The following is a 22684-nucleotide window of genomic DNA, read 5'->3' as shown; positions in this document are numbered from 1 at the left end:
TTGAGCTTTCCAGGTTTCTTCTGGCTCTGCCTCCCATCTCTTTGTGGGAATGTTAGGATTTCAGATGCTTCCAGCCATACTTGGGTTTTGGGGTCTGAACTCAGATCCTTATACTTTCATGGCAAGCATACTGCTCTCTAAGCAGTTGCCCCAGCTTCCCATCTTAGAGTTTCTTGCAGCATAGGATCATGTGCTGTATTGTAAAACACATCACCAGAGCTGCTTTTCTTCTGGAAAATATGTTCTGTTGCTAGTACATCATTACCAAAGTGTACCCATCCTCCAGAACTCCACTTTGCATCACACCGGGGATAAATATCTCTGCCCTCCATTTTGCAATTGCCACAGTTTTGAGATCCTTTAATACATTACTAATTTGTGGAGCATTTGTACTCAGGTCTCCCTGGTGATGATTTTCTCTGTTGTTAACATAATAGTAGACCCTAAGGCATCTGAGTTCATATAATAAATGACATACATATCATGAAGGCATTTTGTGTATGTGAGGACTGTTGATTAATTTTGTCATTCTGGCATCTTTCCATGTATTTAATTACAAAACATTCAAGCAGCTGAATCAACAGTCTCATCTCAATGCATCATCACCCACATATTTGAAGTTCAAAATCCAAATTGCGAATTCCCTTGAAAGCTACCACAAACCAATGACCCACAAGCCCCTAATCTTAAAAGGCACAAAGTTGAAAGTAAAAAATTAATTAGTGGACTCAGTGAATCTAGCTCTTTTGAAATGGCAAAGTTTAAGAAATGTTTACAGGTCAAAAGGAATTGACAGCATTGGTCCAATTACAATCTCCTTTTGTAATCATGGAAGCCCTAATACTTGAAAACAGAGGCCTACTAGAGCTCTCCAACACACATTAAAAACTAAAATTCCTGTTCTAGCAGATGCATATATTCACTGTCTAGCTTATTGCTTGTCTTTGTGCCTGTTTACATAAAACTATCCAGCACAGATAACTTTGTGAATACAGAATTTGTATAAAGAGCTCTATTTAAACTGTTTTCAGGTACCAGGGTTGTTTCATAATTTTTTATTTTGATACAACCAAAACTCTGATCATCAAAATCTGATTTAACATTAATTTAATAGCAAATACATGATAAACTTTTATATGCCATTTAGACCCATTGTACTAAAAGTTCTCTTTATGGTTTTTGAAAAAAATTCATTACACTTATTTATTTTGTGTGTGTATGTATGCATCTTGAATATGTGCTATGCATACATGCATAGGTCAGAGGAAATCTTGCAAGAGTCAGTATTGTCCTTCTACCTCATGGGTTTTAGGGATGTGAATCAGGTAAATGTCAATGGCAACAGCTGATTTTTACCCACTGAACCATTAAAAAGTCTCCTTTACAGGTTTTCTATCATTGTCCCAAGACGAAATCTGTTATTGGTGGTCACTTGTTTGTTTCCAGACTGCCCTGACTTGAAATAATCACACAGAAACTATTATTTGCAATACTGTTTGGTCAATATCCTAAGCATATGTCTGGCTTACTCATATATCTTAAATTAATCCATTTCCATTATTTCATATTTTACCATGAGGTTTGTGGCCTACCAGCAAGGTTCCAGTTAGCAGCTCGTATCTTTCTCCTCTGAAGCTCCACAGCTTCTCACAAATCTGCCTTCTTTCTCTCAGTATTCAGTTTAGTTTTGCCTGCTGAGCTGTACTCTGCACAATTATAGGCCAAGCCAGATTCTTTATTCATTAACCAATAAAAGCAACACATATACAGAAGGACTTCATTCACTACAAATCCAATCTCAGACATTGTGTTTAGGTGATTATCTGTAGTTTGTGGATAAGAACCAGTGTTTTTGCCTTTTCTTGGCAAGAGGGGGATTTTTGACCATTTACAGAAGACATCAAGGGCCTGAGAGACAATTTGTTGGTTAATAGCACTTGGTGTTCTTCCCAGAGCACACATCAGGTGGTTCAGAATTACCTGTAACTCCAGCTCAAGGGGATTCAATACCCTCTTTTAGCCTCCTTTGTCAGCAAAACCCGTGTGATGGACACACATACTCACACACATCAATTTTTTAATTATAATTTCTAGGAATGCCTGCTGTTCAAAATACCTCCCAATACTAATCTGTCTAAAGTCTCTTCATGAAAAGGTTGTCATTACACTGCTAGTGTGGAAATATTGTGGGAATGATATGATGTAACATGATGAGTTGTTTGCCCCAACATTGCAGAGAGAATTTGGATGACTGTCCAAGTAGCCAACAGTTTTAGACCTTTTTTTTTTTGCATTTTAAAAGTCTCTTGCTTTCACTCTCTGCTTACTAAATTAATATTTTCCTTCTCAAATCTCTGATGTGGTTGTAGACTACATGGTCAGAGTTACTATTCTCTCTTATCTTAGCTAGGTATATTAGGTACAAGACTTACATTCCTCAGGATAGGACAGCTATTGGAGTAATCTCTGTAATGGCAATTGTCTATAGCCTGGACATATATTATGTGTTTCCTGTTTGAGATTGTTCTTGTTGGTTGAAGTTCCATTTTTGTGTATGTTATTACCCTTTCTTTCTCCTGGAAATAATTGATAAGTGTTGTTATTGTAAACAGTTTTATGTTAGGATTAGAACCTTTTTATTTAGACAAAAAGGAAAAATGTGGGAATACATTCTGAAAAGAGATTGGGAATAGTGACCTTAGGCATGGCTTCTTGTCTGCAGATAGACCCTCTTATAAGGAAAGAGGAAGGCATTCACACTCTGTCTCATTTTGCAGTTGGACATGAGACTACTGCTTCCATTGACTATGGTGGCTATCTATCTTGTTGTGTATCAGTGAGTATATAATAATAAATCTTTAATATCCCTTTAGACAGGCTTTCCTGGATTCACCAGCAGAAGTTAATTCTTTTTATTTTTTTATTGTTGATAATGTATAAATTTATTGTTTGTAGAAGAAATATATTTCAACATTTATTAAATGAAAATAACTTACCTAGTTCATTGTAATTCTTTGCTACTGATCAGCTTTAAGAAAATAATCAACAAAGATATATCTATAATTATAGCCAAAATATCTCTTTGTGACACAAGAAATATTTTACAACTATAAATGTAAAATTAGGGACTGGAAATATGTCTCAGCAGTTCAGGCATCAATTCAATCCCCAGCAGTGATATAAGTATCTCAGAACCAGGTATAACTACAGTTGCAAGGGATTCAACGTCCTTTTCTAGTCTCTTATGAAAATGTATAACTCTGGTATACATATACACGCAGGACAAAAACCCATAAATACAAAATATAATTGAATTTTACACACACCCACGCGCGCACACACACACACACACACACACACACACACACACACATATGTTTCTGGACTTTTTAATATCTGAGGTGGTGTTAAAGCATACTCTCTGGATGACTTCTTTCAGCTCTTTTCTTTATTCATCTTCTACATTCTCTATTCCTTCTTTCATTCATGAGGGTTTCTTTCTAACTCTATCTTTATTCTTCTTATTCTCTTATACTTGAGGTTATCCATATAACTCTAACTTTATTCCTGATATTTATCTTCTAGTTCTATCTAAGTCTCTCATTCTTGATGTTTTCTTTCTAACTGATGTTAACTCTCTCATTCTTGATGTTTTCCTTCCAACTCATTTTAACTCTCTCTATATTCTTTCTTTTTTAGCTTATATATATCCAAGGAAAATCTTTCAGGTACTATAAAAGTTACAATGTGGTTACATACTGTTTTTCAAGTGAATGATTACAAATAATTCAAGTAAAAACCAGCATGGTTTTCATATCCCTTATATGATTAAAAATTTTATGTATTACAGTGATAGCAAGCTGTTCCAAGAGCCCACACACATTCATACTGAAGCTACTTGATATAGATGAACAGTGTGTAAACAAGCAAAATATTCTTATACTGGCAGGTTGTGTTTTGCTATTATAAAATAAGGAGCAATCACGTTATTACTTATCATGAAAGGCAATCTTATAAGAAATCTTACAAAGATCACAAATCTAAACTTTCAGACATGTAAAAGAATCAGTTAACTGTACTTTAAATCTTTAGGCCAAATACTAACACATCAAAAGATATATATATATCAGGATATTCATAGCAAAATGAGCAAGGAATTAATCATCATCTTTGATCACCAACCACTCCTAGAAATGAAGGGATATCAACTGGCAATGGCTTTGAAATATTTGCAGGTATTCTGAATATAGTGACAAAGATAGTTTCAACCATTGACTTTATCTTGTCACCTGTGTTTTCTCAGATGTGCACATTGGATACATAGTCCTGAGTAAGTAGAATCAGAAAAGGAAACAAGAGAGTATCTTTCAAATACAACCACCATGCCTCCATGTTGATGTGGGAGGGTCTTCTGTTTTGTGTTGATTTCATTGGTTAATTAAGAAACTGCCTTGTCCATTTAATAGGCCAGCCCATGGGTGGGTGGAGTAGACAGAACAGAATGCTGGGAGGGAGAGGGAAGTGAGACAATTACCATGCCTCTCCTCTCTGGGACAAACATCATGAAGCCAGCCACCAGGTCAGACATGTAAAATGGCGTTCTGTAAGTTTTTTTTTTCCCTCAAATAAATAACCTTTTTAATAATAAGTCCAAACTGGTGTGGGATTGTTTCACACATTACCTTCCTTCATCCTCCTATCTTTAGGGATTTATGAGATTTTTATATGAATGAGTTTCATTAAGAAGGGAAGAAATATGACGAGCAGAAACAAATAGTCCTCTTCTGAAATAACGGAGAGGTTTGTTGTTCCTTAAAATCTCTTCATTCTTTACCAAACACAAAATGAGATGATTTCTGTATTAATTACTTTTCACTGCTATAATAAAATACCACAAAACAACTGATAGATGAAAGAGAATGTTTTTTCTTATGATTCTAGAGGAATGAAAGCCCACCAAATCAAAGAGGCATGACAGGGAGCAACAGGCATGATGAGTGGAGCAGGAAGCTGATATGTCACTTCCTCAACCAAAGCACAAAGCGGAGATTTAACTGAAAGTAAGCAATGCTTTTAACTCTCAACATTCAACTCAATGATGCACTTCCTCCATTAATGATGGACCCCTAATTATTCACAACAGTTATCAACTGGAGTGCAGATGTCTAATTGTCTGAGGCTAGGACAGACATTTCTCTCTCAAACTACCACAACATGGTTTTGTTTTTAATGTGTGCTTTCAATATTATTAATTTCAGTTTCATATAATAAGTCACTTTTTAAACATTTATAATTTTTCATCTTTTTATTAATTTATTTCTTTACAGATGGGGCATGTACACCACAGTACAGGTGATGTGAGAGTGTCATATATCAATCTGTTGATTTCATTGGTTAAGCAATAAAGAAACTGCTTGGCCCTCATAGGTTAAAACATAGGTGAGTGGAGTAAACAGAACAGAATGCTGGGAGGAAGAGGAAGTGAGCTCAGACTCAACAGCTCTGCTCTCTGGAGCAAAGACGCCATGCTCCCCGCTCCCGGGCAGACGCACACAATGAATCTCCGACCCAGGATGGACATAGGCTAGAATCTCCCTGGTACGCAACCTCATGGGCTACACACATAATTAGAAATGGGTTAGTCCAGGTGTGAGAATTAGCGTAGAAGAGGCTAGATAGAAATGGGCCAAGCAGTGTTTAAATGAATACAGTTTGTGTGTTGTTATTTTGGGGCACAAGCAAGCCAGGCGGCCGGGGTGCTAGGGATGCAGCCCCGCAGCTCCTATTACAATAGTACAGGAGTAGATGACATGGGACAACTTGAAAGACAGTGATCTCTCCTTGTACCATGTGGATCTCTGGGGTCAAACCCATCTTGTCAGGTTAGGTGGCAAACTTTCTCTTTCACTGAGCCATCAAACTGATCTCCATTTAAATGTTAAACTCTAAGACTATTTTGAAAATTAAAGACATCAATGTGTCTAAGGGCAGATGAGTAAAATGAATTCTGGGTCAAAGAGGCCAACTGAATATGAGATACTAGTCTTTTGAGAACATCTGATACTGCATCTATCCTTTATTGATTTTATTTTCAGTAATTTGCTCTACTTTGATGTTGAACCCAGAGCCTCACGTGTACTCGACAATCACTGTACCACTGACACACAACCTCTTCTCTATGAAGGCCTGTGAAATACAGGCTTCCTCAAAGAGTGAGTTTTATGACCAGCTTTGAATTCCTAAGGGAAAAAAGGTCCAAAGACCCATGCTTCATGATTTTTAAAAGCATGATTAAAATTTTCAGTGCTCTAAGTAATGAAATGTGTGACATGAGTAATGAAACAGGGGATTGAAAGCAACAGATGACATGTAATAAGAAGTCTAATTTTGAAGTATACCTAGAATAAAAAAGAGAATTAAGAACTCCTAACTAGTCAAAGAAGTATGGCAATATCTTGCATATAGAAAGGACAAATTTGAACAAATGATTTCAATGTAACACAACCAAGATGAAAATGTTTCACTCTAAATAAATGTAACATCAAAGCATAATTCCATGAAATTGAATAGTGTTTTATCATGGAAAAGTCTTAAAGCTTTTTACAGACATGTAAGAAAGGTGCACTTGCTTTGATTGAGTTAAAAGAGAAAATGCTGTTTGACAATGAAGGCAGCTCTAAAGTTCATTGTGGTGGGGTCACCATAGTCTTTCCTGGGAAAACCTTAAGTGCCACTCTAATGCTTCTGAAATATCAGTAAATATTTTTATCATGTTTAAAAATAACTTTTGGGGTCAAGGATAAGAAAATAGCTCCCATAAAACTTCCCTTAATTCAAAAGAACCAAATGCACACTGTCCATGCGCTTGTGAAGGTCAATAGAAATCTCATTACAGCCTTGTTTTCAGTTCTCTGTCATTCTCAGACTCAGGACTCCTGTGCACATCCATGCACTCGCTTTCCTTCTCTGTGAGCTTCATCTCTGCAAACTCAGTCTCTGAAGTGTCAGTTTCGTCAGGGGGTTGGAACTTCCTCAAAAGTATCAGAATGCAGATTGCTGGGAGGAAGCTTGATCCTCTTAATGCTGCTGACAACCCAAGAAAAATGTTCCTGTAGAAAACAATTAATCTACATTATATCGTAACATGATCAGTGAAATCTAATTTTGTATACTCTTTCCGATCATTTATTCTTCAAATAAAAACATCAGGTGATTATTTTGTCCATGTATTTAATATAAGTTACTTTGCTAAGTTATTAATACTTTTCGTTAAAATGTAAAAAAAAATTCCAGCATAGAAGTTTGAATATATTTCCTAAGTTTGATGATGCCTAGTTTCCTTTGTCAACTTGACTTGATTTAGGATCATTATAGAAAGACATCTCTTGGTGTGCTATGAAAATGTTTTTATAAATGGTTAGCTAAGGATGAAGTCCCTTATACCATGCACTTGGATTGAAGCTCTCAACACTTCCTGTCAGAGCAAGTAACATGACCAGCCTCTTAGCCAAACCCTTTCTGCAATTACGTCACACTAAGTCACTATGCTTCCCCTGCCATTATTGCCTGTTTTCTTAAATATTGTGACAATAATATCCCTGTCAGTTTAAGGGAGATCTTCTGTCTTGTTTGCTCTGAGTTTGATCACACATAAATAAAACACAATAAAGTCACTTTTCAAGATTTCTCTCCTACTAAGAATTTGTGTGTTATACCAATATATTTTTATGACATGCAAATTTTTGTATATCCAAAATAAAGCCTAATAGTTACTTTATATAGTAATAGCTTTAAATTGTTAATTTTCATGCATAATTTTGCATGTATAAATATCAATTTACTTTTTTTTTTTACTATATGTATGTGTTGGGTCTCTCTGTGTACATTAGTCCAGTAATCCTGGATGTCTTGCAATTGGAGTAACAGGAAGTTTTAAGCTGCTAATGTCGGTAATGGGAATTGAACTCATGTTCTCTGCTAGAGCAATATGTGATCTTAATTCTTGAGCTATCTGTTTGGGCACAAATTCTATTAATTTGCTGAACTTGTGCAGTTTAAGTATGAAGACAATAAAGGCTAAAATGAATTAGGTAATTTTTCCTTTCAACATTTCAGAGAATATCTTTTATACTATCATAAGTATTTCTCTTTATAAATTTGATAAAATATGCCTTAAGATTTATGGACTTCATGTGTATGGAAAATAGGTATTTTTATATGTACATTTCTAAATAACTATGAAAGCATTCTTTCATGTTATCAACATATTTGTAGGAAAATCTGGTGTGATGGTTAGTGTTGTCAACTTAACCCAATCTAGAATCTCCTGAGAAGGAAGTTTCGGTGAAAGCCTGTATGGATTTTGTTGACCTGTGAAGAGAGTCATGGGACAGGATCATTTCTTACACAGGATACCCAAGACCATGAAAGGATAGAGAAATTAATCTTACTTACTTTTACAGTGTTAAAACATAAGAATAGTATATATGTGCAAATGCCTAAGACTTCAGCTATAACAATTCAGAAATATTTTTCTAAAGGGATAATAGATTTAAAAGTATCAGTTAATGTTTCTTTCACTTTTATTAAAGACCCTAATAAAAATCAACTTAAAGGAAGAAGGGGTCAATTTAGTTCACAAATCTAGGTTACATGCCACTATATTGGGATACCAAGGCAAATTGAACTGTAATACACACAGATACACTGACAGAAGTAACTGAGATCTTACACACTCTTAGGGCAGATACACCAGTCTGGGAATGGCATATCAGCTGATCACAGCAGACATGCTTGAGGACAGGTCAGCACTTTTCTTTCCCAGAATTTCAGTATATTGCTCACCCAGACACAAATGAATGGATAGAATGGATATTATCTACAGCCTTTTTTTCCTAATTTTGGGAGCAAGAAGGTGCCCAGTGCAGTCTGTAGCAAGAAAAGCTTCTCTATGGGCTTTCTTAGACCTGCTGCCCTCGAGGACCAGCAAGGTAACAAACTAAGTCTGGTTAAAGATCAGCCTAGAATGACCTCTGTAAGTGAGGCAGCAATGAACCCACAACTGTTCCACTATACTCTTAGAGGAAGGAGCCTGCATAGCACTGAGAGTGATGAGAACCATGCAGGTATTGCTTTTGGTTGAAGCCATAGCTTCAACTGGATGCACCTGGATCTCGGAGACTGGGCTCCCTAGTCTGCTACTTCTTGATGATAATGGTTTTAGTTATTTCTATATGTGGCAACATCCTCCTTTGTGACACTCTCAGCTGGTTTGAACCACACTCTTCTACTGAGCCACATTTTGTTCATGAGACAGCCAACCACTAAGTGCAGTGGAGCATCTCTAAGTTTTCAGAGATGAGATCATCAGTCAAATTCAGGTAGCAGGTAGGTCCCTTCTCAAGGTAGCCCCTGGCTAAGGGACCTGACACGTTCTATTTAACTGCAAGGCCAGCACACAGATATGGGGTTCTTAGTATATCAGGGTGCAAGCATGAGATGTTTGTAAATTTTCCAGAGGCTAGAATGTCAGGATCTCTGATGCTTGAATGTGCTGGGACTGTCATGCTGTCCCTTGCAAAAGGGAAGAGTTCTCCTCTTTGTCCATAGGTATAGGCTGGTAGGAGCTGAGAGATTTGTTCCAGCTTACTGTTTCATTGTCCATGGTCTCTAGATATTGCTCCCTGTTTATCACTGGTATTTTGCCATGCTGGCACACCTGAAGATCAGCTTTCCCCCTACTGCTTCAGAGTGTCCATGTCTACAGCCTGTTTTTTTTTTGAAAGTATTTAGAAGGGTTAGGTTAAGAAGCCCACTCACATTTATACGCACCAATCTACAAACCAAATAAATCTTTTAAATTTGTTTTGCAGCATTTGTTCTGATGATAAAAAATCTAACACATATATTAAAATACATAAATAAGGAAGTTATACTATTCAAGTGCATTTTAAAAATGAATCAAATATCATCTTACCACTCAAAATGTTACATATGAATAGGAAATTTTTTGTACTAAAATCATATGTCACAAAATTATTATTACCTGAAGTTATTTGTATCGTACATCCTGCAAGCCCCTGGCTTCCCACATTTCCAAGATCCCCAGTTTAAACAGGTTCTGTCTATCAAGGCACCAAAGTAAACAGGTACTGGAATGGAGGCTGCAATAAAATGAGAAAGAAAAACAGCCCATTGAAAAGAAGAAAGCAAAGAGAATATGTTATTTGGAAGTTTTTCTGTTTCGCTATTTAAAAAGAATATAAAAATAATGAATAAATGTCTCTATGCTTATGTTAAGGAATTATCAGTTAGTGTAAAATTCCTAGATCAAAACAAATTAAAATTATGTATAAAATGCTAAAGAAGTATGCACTGAGTTCATAATTATGAACCTCATTTATTTTCTGAAATGTCTTGTTAAGTTTTCTGTACATACATCTAAAAATCAAAACTGTTTCCTTCTCATAATATTATTGAATCTACTAAAAGATGTAAAATTTAATTAAAGTGAGATAAGTTCTTTAAAGACAAGGGAAAACATTTTTCATCTCTGCAGTTACTTCATTCTTAGACTAATTAACAGTAGCCATTTCTAACCATAGGGATTTCAAAATGAAATTCAGAGTAACATGGGCAGAGGACACCTATGTTAAAGATACCATGAGGTCAAATGAGCTTCCTGGATATGGACAGCTGGGATAGTACGGATCCAGAGACAAATTACCTTTCTCTCTTTTTTTTGTCATTCATTGCTACATCCCTGTTTCTGACCATATATCCATGCATCTATCACATGAAGGCTTTGTGGGTGGGTTGACTTAACAGTATGCTATCCTACAGTCAAACACTAAGTAAGGATGCTGTCAAACAGCATCTGAGCCTGCAGTAGAGAATTACATTCTATGCTGTCTCCAAACTACTGGACAGCTCCATAGATATGTTTGAGAAGCTCCTTATTCATGACTCCTGCTATGCTTCAACTATAAACATCCCTAACAGTCAACATGTTTAAACTTGATACTTGGATGGTCTAAATCTCTGTTGCATACTTGATGATTCTTCTTTGATTTCAAATTAAAGTCTTTTATTCCCTTTCTGGTGAGTGTTGTGCTTTGTCTTAAAAATATAGTTGCTGCCTTTTCTTCAGGAAAATTTTATTGGTTTACTAAGCATTTGATATTGATCTGATATGTTGGGAAAACTGTTCATACCAAATACTCTTATGAAAAATGCATGTAATCCAACTCCAAGAGACTTCTCTTCAGACTTGATACACCTAAAAACAATACTCACATAAATAAAAGTACATCATGCAAACAAATATCTGTCCTAGCATCCTCCCAATGACAATCTTAGTTCATGAACCTAATGGTTAAGTTTTTAAGCATGAAGAGAAGACAATGCAGCTCTATCTCTGTTAAACATACACAAATAAAGAGAGTAATGACTTATGATAGCTTTACTGTGACATCCACGCATCTGATTCAGGATGAAACCCTTTAACAGTTGGACACTGACTGCTAATCTAGATAACCTAGGTTACCATGGTGACCACCATACAGTACTCTTATACCCAAAACAATGGACCAAAACCTTTGAAACCACAAACCAAATAAATCTTTTAAATTTGTTTGGCAGCATTTGTTCTGATGATAAAAATCTAACACATATAAAAATTCAAGTTATATTAAATGTGATCCCACATAAACAGAGAAAGAATGAATCATGTAGGCTATGACATTAATATCAGGCTTTTGTTATATGGGGGTAAAAATGTTAGATATTTGTTTTTCCTCTAGTACCTACAAAATTAGGTAAGATGGATTTGAGAATTGCATACAAAGAGGAGGCTTATAAAGCAATGAGGATAATATCTGAAAAATATTCTTATAAATTATGAACATGAAAATCCTTTTAAAATGTGATCTTTCCTTATTAAATACGCCCCTTGTAAGAAATGCAGCTGTTGGGATTTCATTTTGGAAGTGATTCCAATGGAAGAATTTGAGAAATAATAACAGAAGAGTAACAATAGTGTGCAAACATTGGCACTATGCCATCTATTATTTACATTGCAAAATAGAGCAAAGAAGTATGAAAATTTTTATTTGAGTAGACCTTAACCCCATTACATCAAGAAGCCACACATTAGGATATACAAGATTGCTCAGTGGGTACAGTTCCTTGCCATCAAGACTGTAAAACTGAGTTCCATAATGGGAATCGACATAGTGGCAAGAGAACCAACTCCTGCAAGGTGTATTCAACATGCATGCCACAGCATGCAAACACAAACATAGAAAATACATACACATACACACATGCAGAGAGAGAGAGATAGACTAATTTTTTTTTAAATCACACATTAAATCATCTATGGGACACAGACTTTACATCCAGTTGAAGAGTCAACTTTAGAAATGAGGGTAATTGAAAAACTGATTGGGACATAGAAGTGGGAACAGGGAATGTGTTTAAAGGATCAGCTGCTCATATTCCCTTTACCTAGGACCATCTTCCTCTATGAGAAGTACTTATCCTTATCAACTGAGCATGCTGTTTTGGAACAGAGGCACCTGGAATATTGAGGAAGAAAGGGGACACTGTGTAGCCACACCAGCTGAATCAGCCTGAAACATGATGGCGTGACAGATGCCACAACCAAACTCACTCATTGGCAGCAATAAGTCTACTGAACTAGTAGTATTTGGTGTGTTTATCTGTCTATAAACTAAAACAAGGCAAATACTACATCTCCACTTGTGTGAAAATAAAAATATCACATCTTACCTTTGAAAATGAATATATAAAAACATATATCTAGCTTGCTTCAGTGAGTGCTATGGTGGGTAGAAGTAGAGGGAAAGAAGGACAAAAGTCAAGGAATGGAAATGTAGGGGAGAGGGCAAAGGGAGAAAACCAGGGAAGAGGAGAAAAGAGAAGATAAGAGGAAAGGAATGGAAAAAAGAGGAGAAGACAGGAAAGGAGAGGCATCCTGACAGAAGAGGAACAAAGTGAGGGAAAAGAAATGGGAAAGAGATTTGGAAAAGGAAAAGGGGAGGGGGAGATGTGAAAAGGGAATGTGGGCAAAACAGAGAAAAGCAGTTGCCCATAAGGGAGAACTGAGAACATTGGTCCAGTCTATTGGGATAAAATATTTTGAATGACACATTGTAATTAACAACTTTGCTTCTGAATTCCATTGAGATGAGAATAGGGTTGAACAGTATCCCCGTTGTTGGTGTCTGTTAAGTTTGTGAGACTAGAAAGAATATGTGGAAGAAGAAAATAACTTCAAACTTGGCTCTGTAACTTCATCACTTTATATTAGAGATTAGAGTATGTACTATTGTATTCTTATTCCTTCTCATTAGGGAGCATCCACTACTGCATTCATGTGCTTCTGGTCAGATAATATTATTGAAGTTATGCTTTTAATGAAGACAGATTGAGCTCAGGATGTCAAGTGAGCCTGGTCACTTTTACACAGAGAGTTTCACATTTTGTCAGTCACTTAGCTGAGCATCGGAAATGGGTGTAGGCAAATACTATCTCCCTCCAAAACAAAATGTTCCTTAATTTAGGCGTAAGACATAAAGGGAGAAAATACAAAAGAACCAGAAGAGAAATTCCAACAAATTTTACATTACTCTTAAATGTAGCAATGCTGTTTTTGTATGAATAATCTTGATAAAGGTAACTCAGAACATTGAGGTTCTGGGAACCATTACTCCCAGAGTCTTTCTTGGGAAAAGGAATTTTAATAAATGACAAAAAAAATCTAAATGGCAATGGGAGGGTATTCTTTGTATAAAGATGCTTGCCACAAGGCTAGATGACCTGAGTTCAACAACCAGAACCCAGAGACATATGTAAAGAAATAAAAATATAAAAGCCCAATTCAGTGACATGCATCTGTAAACACAGTATTCCTGTAGTGAAACAGGAGAAAACAGAATTATTTAGAACTTGATAGCAAGGTAAGCTGGAGTACTAAGCCAGCATGGCAGTGGAAATAGAAAAGACCCTGCCTCAGAAGCAAGATAAATGGAGAGAACTGATCCCCAACATTGTCTTTTGATCTTCCCCTGCTCTCAGTGGCACACAGAGGCCAGCCAGCCACACACAGACACACACACAAACACAATCATACACTCATGTATGCACACACTGCTATGAGGAAGAGAGAGAAGATAAATGAACAAGTTATTTATTACCTCAGAAGAACCATATACCCAGGAATTGCTGCTAGTGCATAGAAGAAACTGCCAAATACTGCCCTGATGAAAAAGTACTGCAGCTTTATCGTACAATCAGGGCCTTTTTGACAAAGCCCAAGAACTGCAGATGAGTTTCCTGAAGACTGAATGCAGCTGCAATTTTGATACACCTGTAAAAACAATCAAAATAAAACAAACAAATAAACAAAAAAAACAATGTCCTATTTGCAGAAAAAAAAAACTATTGGGTATAAATGTTTAGTATTTGCAACATAGCTAATTAGAGAAAAATGGAAAGTGTTGAGGACAATGGTACGACTCAGAGGAGGAACCCTGATCTATCATGAATTGGTTGGAACACAAGCACCATTAAGTAATTACTAAATAAGTAAAATGGAGGTTTTCCCCCTTTATTTCCCTCTCTGTTTTTTTGCATCTGAGAATTTATTTTAAAATATAAAGGGGCAAATTTTTTAAAAAGTATTGAATTTTATTCTAAATGCATGAAGTACATTTGCAAAATTTCAATGATCCCAAATGCATATATGCACACTTAATATTTTTTGTATCTATTTGCTGGTTTCTTTGAGATATATATATATATATATATATATATATATATATATATATATATATATATATGTGTGTGTGTGTGTGTGTGTGTGTGTGTGTGTGTGTGTGCGTGTGTGTGTGTGTGTGTGTGTGTGTGCATGCCTATGTATGGGTGTGTGTGTTTATGGTGGACATGAATATGCCATGGCATTGGAATAGAAGTCAGGGATAAGTTATGGGAGTTATTTCTCTTCTTCTTTTATATGGGGCCCAAGGATGTAGCTCTGGTGGTACTATTTAGGAACAAATGTCTTTACCCACTGAGCCAACTTTCTAAACTTCACATACTTTTTTAAAAAAGTAAACAAATATTGTTTTGTTTTGGCCCAGTACTAAGTACAAAAACAAAATGTGTTTCACAATGGTAATAGAAAACTAACAAGTTACATGCTTACTAATGAAGTTCCCAAGAAAACAAGTTTATTTTAAGAAAAAAAGTTAATTTTTTATGAATTATGTTCTGGGTATGATTAAAAATCAAAATTTACATTTTATTTTGAATACCAATCAATTCGATAAGTATTATAACATGTAAAAGACACGGGAAAATGCTTAACTCCTCATCAGCTGAGCTATCATTATGTGGGCTGGGGAGAAGGCACAGTCTGTAAAGTCCTGCACAGGCTGGAGGACCTGAATTCAGATCCCCAGCACACATGTGAACATGCATGTGCAGAGAAAGTGCTCACAACACTGGTGCTCTAAAGGACAAAAGAGGTGACTCCCTGGAACTCACTTGCCGGGCAGCCTAACAGGATCAGCAAATTCTAGTCCAAGTGAATGGGACCTGAGTGTCCACAGCAGAGGTTGTCTTCTGACCTCCATATGCACATGCACTTGAGCGTGCGCGCGTGCGCGCACACACACACACACACACAGTGAGGGAGGTCCTTCTGTCTATCTGTTGTTTTTATTAATTAACAAATAATGAAACTGCCTTGTTGATAGGGAAAACCTTACATAGGTAGGTGGGGAAAACTGGTCTGGATGGGAAAAGTAAGGCAGATAGAGAGAGAAGCCATGGAGCTGCTGTGGGAGATAGATCTGCTAAAACTTTGCTGGTAGGCCACAGCCTCATGACAATGTACAGACTAATAGTTAAGTTAATATAAGAGTTAGGCAATAAGAAAAGGAAGTTAAAAAAATAAGCCATGTAAAGATGAAAAATTCACAGAGAGTCTGGATTATGTATTTTATTGTGTTTTCTTTGAATTTTTGACTGTAAATAGCTAAGCACAGTAATAAGAAACTAGAGCTAATGGGCCAAGCAGTATTTTAATTAATATAGTTTCTGAGTGGTATTTTGGTTCTGGGTGGCCTGGAAAAACAAGTGGCCTCACTCCTCCAACAGATTGGTGCCAACATGGGTAACTTCATCCATGCAAACTTAAGAAAGCATAAAAAGGAATCCTAGACACAAAAGAATGGAGCTAAGCATAGTTTGGTAGCAGCATTTTCTTGGGGCTCTGTTTGATAGAAGCAAGCACAGGCATGGCTCCTTTGGAGAGGATTTCCTGATTTAGCAGTAGCAAAAGAAGAAAGGCCATGCAGTTTTGAAATGCAGGTTTTCTGAGACCTGCTGCCAGTATGACCTCTGGCTTTTCAGAAGACAAAGTATTTGGATGTGGTTTGTGAGAAATGTACTATAGCTTGCTTAATGGCAATGTGGACTGGCTATGTGCCTGAAGTGGGGCTGTGTGGCTGTTGGAAGCAGTGAGCAGTGTCCATGTTGGAATGGGCACAGCAAGCAGGAAGTACCCTATGTAGCCTAGTAACATCACAGCTTATATTCTTAGGCGCTTAGCATTTTTAGAAGCACTTCTGGTCAGAAAATAATTACAAATATGCATTAAAGACAAATGCAGATAATTCATAGTGTATAAATGTATGTAGGCTTAGAAGAGAGAAGAAAAAGAGTAGTAAGAGTCATAAAATAAAGTTAATGCTTTAAAAAGTGTAAAGTCTTTAAAGAGGCAGAGTATAGATAGTCATAGATTAAAAGAAGTAAAAAAATAAGCCATGTAAAGATGAAAAATTCACAGAGAGTCTGGATTATGTATATTATTGTGTTTTCTTTGAATTTTTGACTGTGAAATAGCTAAGTACAGAGAGATATTTCATTGTATGGACTGCTAAATTAAACCAACATAAAGGTATCTTGATTTCAAAAGTTGAGTCAAAGATATGTTGTTTTAGAAAAGAGGTTCTTTTTTTGTTGTCACAGAAAATGAGAATCTGTGGATCACTTCCCGATCAATATGGCTTGAAAGAACATGAGCCTCTGAAAGGCCACTGTGAACACCCTCAAAAAATTACTTTCCCCAACTGCTGACTGAGATGAACCTAGCACACAGGATAGACTATGAAAGACTTGAATAACAGGACCCAGAAACAGCTGTAAGTAGTATAGACAGAGCTAAATCTTTATTCCAAAATATTGTTTCTAATTGTTTACATTTAAAGCAGGATATGCTATAGCAATGAATAATTTGCATTCGTATGGATCTTGGTTTATTGATACAAATTTAATGTCAATTTTGTTATATGTATACGTATTTCTGATCTTGATTAAGGTATTGTGTCTGTGTAGCTCCTTTAAAAATGTAGTGTATAATTAAGAAATATAAGTTAATAGATACTCATCTATAATAGTCAAACTTGTAGTTATTTAAGTGAGATTTTCTAGGTGGATAAAGATATATTTCAGTTACCTAGGTATTCTTCAAATCTTTCAGAGACCTTCAGAGTATGGCATTTAAAATGTTTAAGAACTTAAGACTTTTCATGACAGTGAGACACATCTGTTCCTGGCAACACCAGCTACTTCAAGAGGATGATGGGCATTGAAGTGGCTCCTTATAGAGTTGGATAGCCATTTGGGCAAGAAACTAATCCTACCTAGAATAATGAACTGGATATACAGGACCCACAGAGAAATGACTACTGAACTTGCCTAAAGGTGAGATGGTCCTTCAGGGTTCCTGCTACATGACAAATATCTGAGAGACATTCCGCAGGACACAGAAAAAAGTTACTGACAAACTGCCATTATAGGTGGAACTGTCTTTGAAATTCCCTGCTTTAGGGAAAAGTCTGCTGGATAATATGTCCCAGTAGGCTGAAGATGAATTCCCCAACAATACAAAAGAACTTTGGGTGACTGTCCAGGTTGCAAGATGTCTCTGTCAATACTTGAGATTTGAAAGTTGCTTGCAATGCACTTCTTGTTTACTTAGGTAATTATATATCTTTCTGGAGTCTTTGATGGAATTAAAGAATAGATAGTTTCCCTTAGTTATGATAAAAGATAAAATAGATATAAATATTTTAATTATAATTCTTGTTTCATAACTTTTTGTTATATGCAATTTTACTATGTTAAAGCATTCCATTTTGTTTAAACAGAAAAGGGAAAATGGTGTAAGAGGTCCTTCTGTTTATGTGTTACTTTTATTGGTAAATGAATAAAGAACTGTCTTGACCTGTTGACAGGGCAGAACTTAGGTTGGTGAGGGAAAGCTGGACTCAGTGCTGGGAGAAAGAAGGAGGAGAGAGAGACACACCATCGAGGCACCACGAGATATAGATGTGCTGAAACTTTGTTAGTAGGCCACAACCTCATGACAATATACAGATTAATAGAAATGGGTTAAATTAATATGAGTTAGCCAATAAGAAGCTAGAGATAATGGGCCAAGCAGTGTTTTAATTAATACAGTTTCTGTGTGGTTATTTTATTTCTGGATGGCCAGGACAAACAATCTCACTCCTCCAGCACATACACACACACACACACACACACACACACACAAACAAAACCCCACAATTGCAATAAATAAATAAATAAATAAATAAATAAATAAATAAATGAAACAAGTTTGTAATTGAAAAGATAAGATTTCTGCCTTTCTCAATTTCACAACTAGTTTGAGTCTGGCTCGACTTCATGAGTCTCTATCACCAAAAAGGTCAGTTTACATTTTACAGTTTTAGTTTTAATGTTTATGTGTGTGCTTCTCTGTGTGTATTAAAGCAGGTGCATGTGATGCCTGAGGAAGGTGAGATTGAGTGTCAGATTGCCTGGAGCTGGAGTTGTGAGCTGATCTTATTGGTGCTGGGAACCAAACAAGTTTACTGAATGGGCAGCAAGTGCTCTCACTGATGAGCTAGCTCTACCACCCATTCTTAGTATTTTAAGTCTAATGATCTGAAAAATGGTCTCAATTGCTCTTAAATTACAAAATAAGTTTCAGATTCTGTCAGGGCTTTACATAACATCTGGAACTGTGAGGTCAAATATGCATATACAAAGGAAAGTTAGTTGTTCACAAAAATATTCATATCTATATTAATCATGAACTAATTTTCGCCTTTTAGAAGATGTACCCTTAGATCATAGCACATATTAATACAGTGAACAAAACATCAGCCTGCAACATTGAAAATATGTTTACCATGTTAATTCCTGTTCCAACAGATTTCTCACAGCCTGCAAGGCAGGCTGACATGTATGCTATTCCATTGTCTCCACATACTGGATCCCATGTGTTGGTTAAACAGTTGCACCTCGTGTTGCACTTAGCAAGAATCTTATTCTCCACATATAATGGCTGCTGAATTCTGAAATGATTTAAGATAATGTTACAGAGAGTGAAGAAACACCAAGATATTTATTTTCTCCTCTTCATCTCAGCCTGTGTGTGTGCAAACAGAAAATAAAACAGATTGAATCAGTAAACTTTCAAAACATGTTCTTAATAATACCAAAGTAGAATTATACATATAACTCCATCTCCAGTCATGATGACTTCACACTGGGTTTGAATGACAGGATTTAAATTCAGCCTCAAGAATCCCATATTACTCTCTTTCAAACCCATGATAAAATTTGGCACATGTGCTTTCTATTGTAGAAGAGCAAGTCTGATAACTCAAACCACTGTTTTTTTTTTTGGGGGGGGGGGTTAATGAAGCATTGATTTTATAAATGGAAATTGCTGACTTTGCTCAAGCTAGTCCTTTTTTATTTTTTTCCATTGTGAAAATCAATAACAGATTAGACTCCTAATTTTTATCTCTAATAGTACAGCATTTTCTTACATGGTAAATAATCAATGTTTATTTTTAACGTAATTAAAAAACAGCCATGTAGATGATTTGTGCACCAATGTCATGGTCCAGAGATTACAAATTGATATTTGGGTGTGTTCTGTTTTTGTGCTGGAGGATGAGATGAATTGTATTTCTTTCCCCCCACCCCATTACTTTCTCCTCCCTTCCTGACTCTCTCCCCCTCTCTCTCTCGGGTTTGTGTGTGTGTTTGGTGTGTGTGTGTGTGTGTGTGTGTGTGTGTGTGTGTGTGTGTGCATGTATGTAAGCACATGTACAACACCATGCATGTAAAGAGCATAAGATAAACTTCCACCTTGTTAGATAAATAGTCTCCTGTTGTTCACTGATGTATATGCCAAACTAGCAGGCCTATGGACTTTCAGGTTTTCCTGACCATGCCTCTCAGCTCCCATTAGGAATGCTTGGATTAAAGATACTATGTCAAGCTGTACATGCATTCTGGGGATCTGAACTTAGGTCCTTCTGCCTGTTTGGTAAATGCTTACCAATCAGTTGTCTCCCCAGAACCTTGAAAGGAATCCTCATGTATATGATTCATTTCATTTTAACCAATTGGATGATTATATAACTCTGCCCTAAACTAAGCTTTACAATTCCTATGCTAATACAGAATTTGACCAGATAATCCTTAAAATGCAAAATCAAGACAACCCTTCCTCCCCCAAACCTGCCCTATTGTCTTCAAGGTCCTTGGCCCAGGAACAGTTTCTGCTTCTGCACTAAGGCTATTCACACAGAGCGGTGAGTGTCTGCCAGCCAGGCAGGCCAGAAGGTCCCTGCAAGGGAGCGTGTGTACCTTCAGCTTGTGCTGCAGGGTCTCCTGTGTTCTACTCGACCCTGCCCTACCCTCACATTTGCCCTTTTGTCTGCATTGTCTTTGGACTACAAGGAGACCCTGTGTCTGTGCTAAGGAGTTCCATCCAGACAGGAACAGTTCCTGCTCCTGCACTGAGGAGATCCACCCAGAGAGTCAGTCACAGCAAAGACTGGACCAAGACACCATGACTCTCCTGGCTCCATTTGAAGGAAGAGATGGTCAGGAACCAATGCAAAAATTCCTCCAACAACTTGAAAAGCAACATGACGTCACCAGAATCCAGGGATCATGAAACAAGGAGAATTGAACACCATAGTGCAGAAGAAATAGAAGAAATTGACTATAATGGAACATTATGAAAATAATAGAGAAACTTAAACAGGAGGTGAAAAACTGCCATTAAGAAATGGAGACGACAAACAAAAAGGTAGAGGAAATGAATAAGTCTCTCAAAGATTTCCAAGAAAAAGCAATCAAAAAGGTAAAGGAAACAGTTCAAGACTTGAGAAATAAAACGGAGGTAATGAAGAAAACACAAACAGAGGGAAGGTTGGGTGTGGAAAATCTGGGTAAATGAACAGGAACTACAGAGACAAGTATTACCAACAGAATACAAGAGATAGAAGAAAGAATCTCAGACAATGACGATACTATAGAGTAAATAAACACACTGATTAAAGAACAAAACAAATCCAACGAATTCTTAACATAAAACATCCAGGAAATCTGGGACACAGTGAAAAGACCAAACCTAAGAATAATAGGGGTAGAAGAAGGAGAATAATTACAGCTCAAAGGCCTAGAAAATATATTCAAAAAATTATAGAAAAAAACTTTCCCAACCTAAAAACGGATATTCCTATGAAGGTACAAGAAGCTTATAGAACACCAAATAGACTGGATAAAAAAAAAGCATCCCCTCACTATATAATAATCAAAACACAAAACATATAGAATAAAGAACAAATATTAAGAGCTGCAAAGGAAAAAGGTCAAGTAACATATAAAGGGAAACCTATCAGAATTATACCTGACTTCTCAATGGAATCCATGAAAGCTAGAAAGTCTCAGATAGATGTGCTACAGACACTACAAGACCATGGATGCAAGTCCAGACTACTATACCCTGCAAAGTTTGCATTCACCATCAATTAAGAAAACAAGATATTCAAGGACAAAAAGAGATTTAAACAATACATTGCCACAAACCCAGCCTTACAGAAAATACTAGAAGGAAAATCACAAACCTAGGAAACCAACAACTCCCATAATAACACAAGCATGTGACAACCTCTACCAGCACAACTCAAAGAAGGGAAACATACAAACTCTACCACCAGAAAAATAACCAGAGTTAACAACCACTGGTCATTAATATCTCTTAATATCAATGGACTCAATTGACCTATAAAAAACACAGGTTAAGAGAATGGATATGAAATCAGGATCCAACATTCTGCTGTTTACAAGAAACACACTTCAAACTCAAAGACAGACATTACTCAGAGTAAAGGGTTGGGAAAAAGTTTTTCCAATCAAATGGTCCAAAGAAACAAGTGGGTGTGGCTATACTCATACCTAACAATATTGATTTCAAACTAATATCAATCAGAAGAGATGGACACTTTATATTCATAACAGGAACAATTCATCAGGAGGAAGTCTCAATACTGAATAGCTATGCCTTTAATATAAAAGTGCCCACATATCTAAAAGAAACTTCACTAGAACTGAAAGCATACATCAAACCCCAAACTCTAATAATAGGAGATTTCAATACTCCACTCTCACCAATGGACAGATCAACTAGACAGAAACTTAACAGAGAAATAAGAGAACTATCAGATGTAATGAACCAAATGGAGTTAACAAATATGTATAGAACATTCCACCCAAACAG

The 22684-nt window shown here is 36.4% G+C and overlaps 2 protein-coding genes across 2 annotated transcripts in view; one reads left to right on the top strand and one right to left on the bottom strand.

Annotated features, from left to right (window-relative positions):
* Slco1b3 (solute carrier organic anion transporter family member 1B3) overlaps positions 1 to 22684 on the top strand; it is a 1042880-nt gene that overhangs the window by 362826 nt on the left and 657370 nt on the right. The gene's annotated exons all lie outside the window — the stretch shown is intronic.
* LOC142855852 (solute carrier organic anion transporter family member 1A1-like) overlaps positions 6425 to 22684 on the bottom strand; it is a 42628-nt gene continuing 26368 nt past the window's right edge. The window contains exons 7-11 of the mRNA XM_075982381.1: positions 19289 to 19454; positions 14220 to 14392; positions 11214 to 11278; positions 10046 to 10163; positions 6425 to 7109 (exon numbers count right to left, since the gene is read on the bottom strand). Coding sequence (XP_075838496.1) covers positions 6890 to 7109; positions 10046 to 10163; positions 11214 to 11278; positions 14220 to 14392; positions 19289 to 19454 — 742 coding nt within the window. The 3' untranslated portion in view covers positions 6425 to 6889. The remainder of the gene's footprint in view (positions 7110 to 10045; positions 10164 to 11213; positions 11279 to 14219; positions 14393 to 19288; positions 19455 to 22684) is intronic.

The sequence above is a fragment of the Microtus pennsylvanicus genome, chromosome 8 (assembly GCF_037038515.1).
Source record: "Microtus pennsylvanicus isolate mMicPen1 chromosome 8, mMicPen1.hap1, whole genome shotgun sequence".
Lineage (NCBI taxonomy): Eukaryota > Metazoa > Chordata > Mammalia > Rodentia > Cricetidae > Microtus > Microtus pennsylvanicus.
This window is presented reverse-complemented; position numbering and strand designations above follow the sequence as displayed.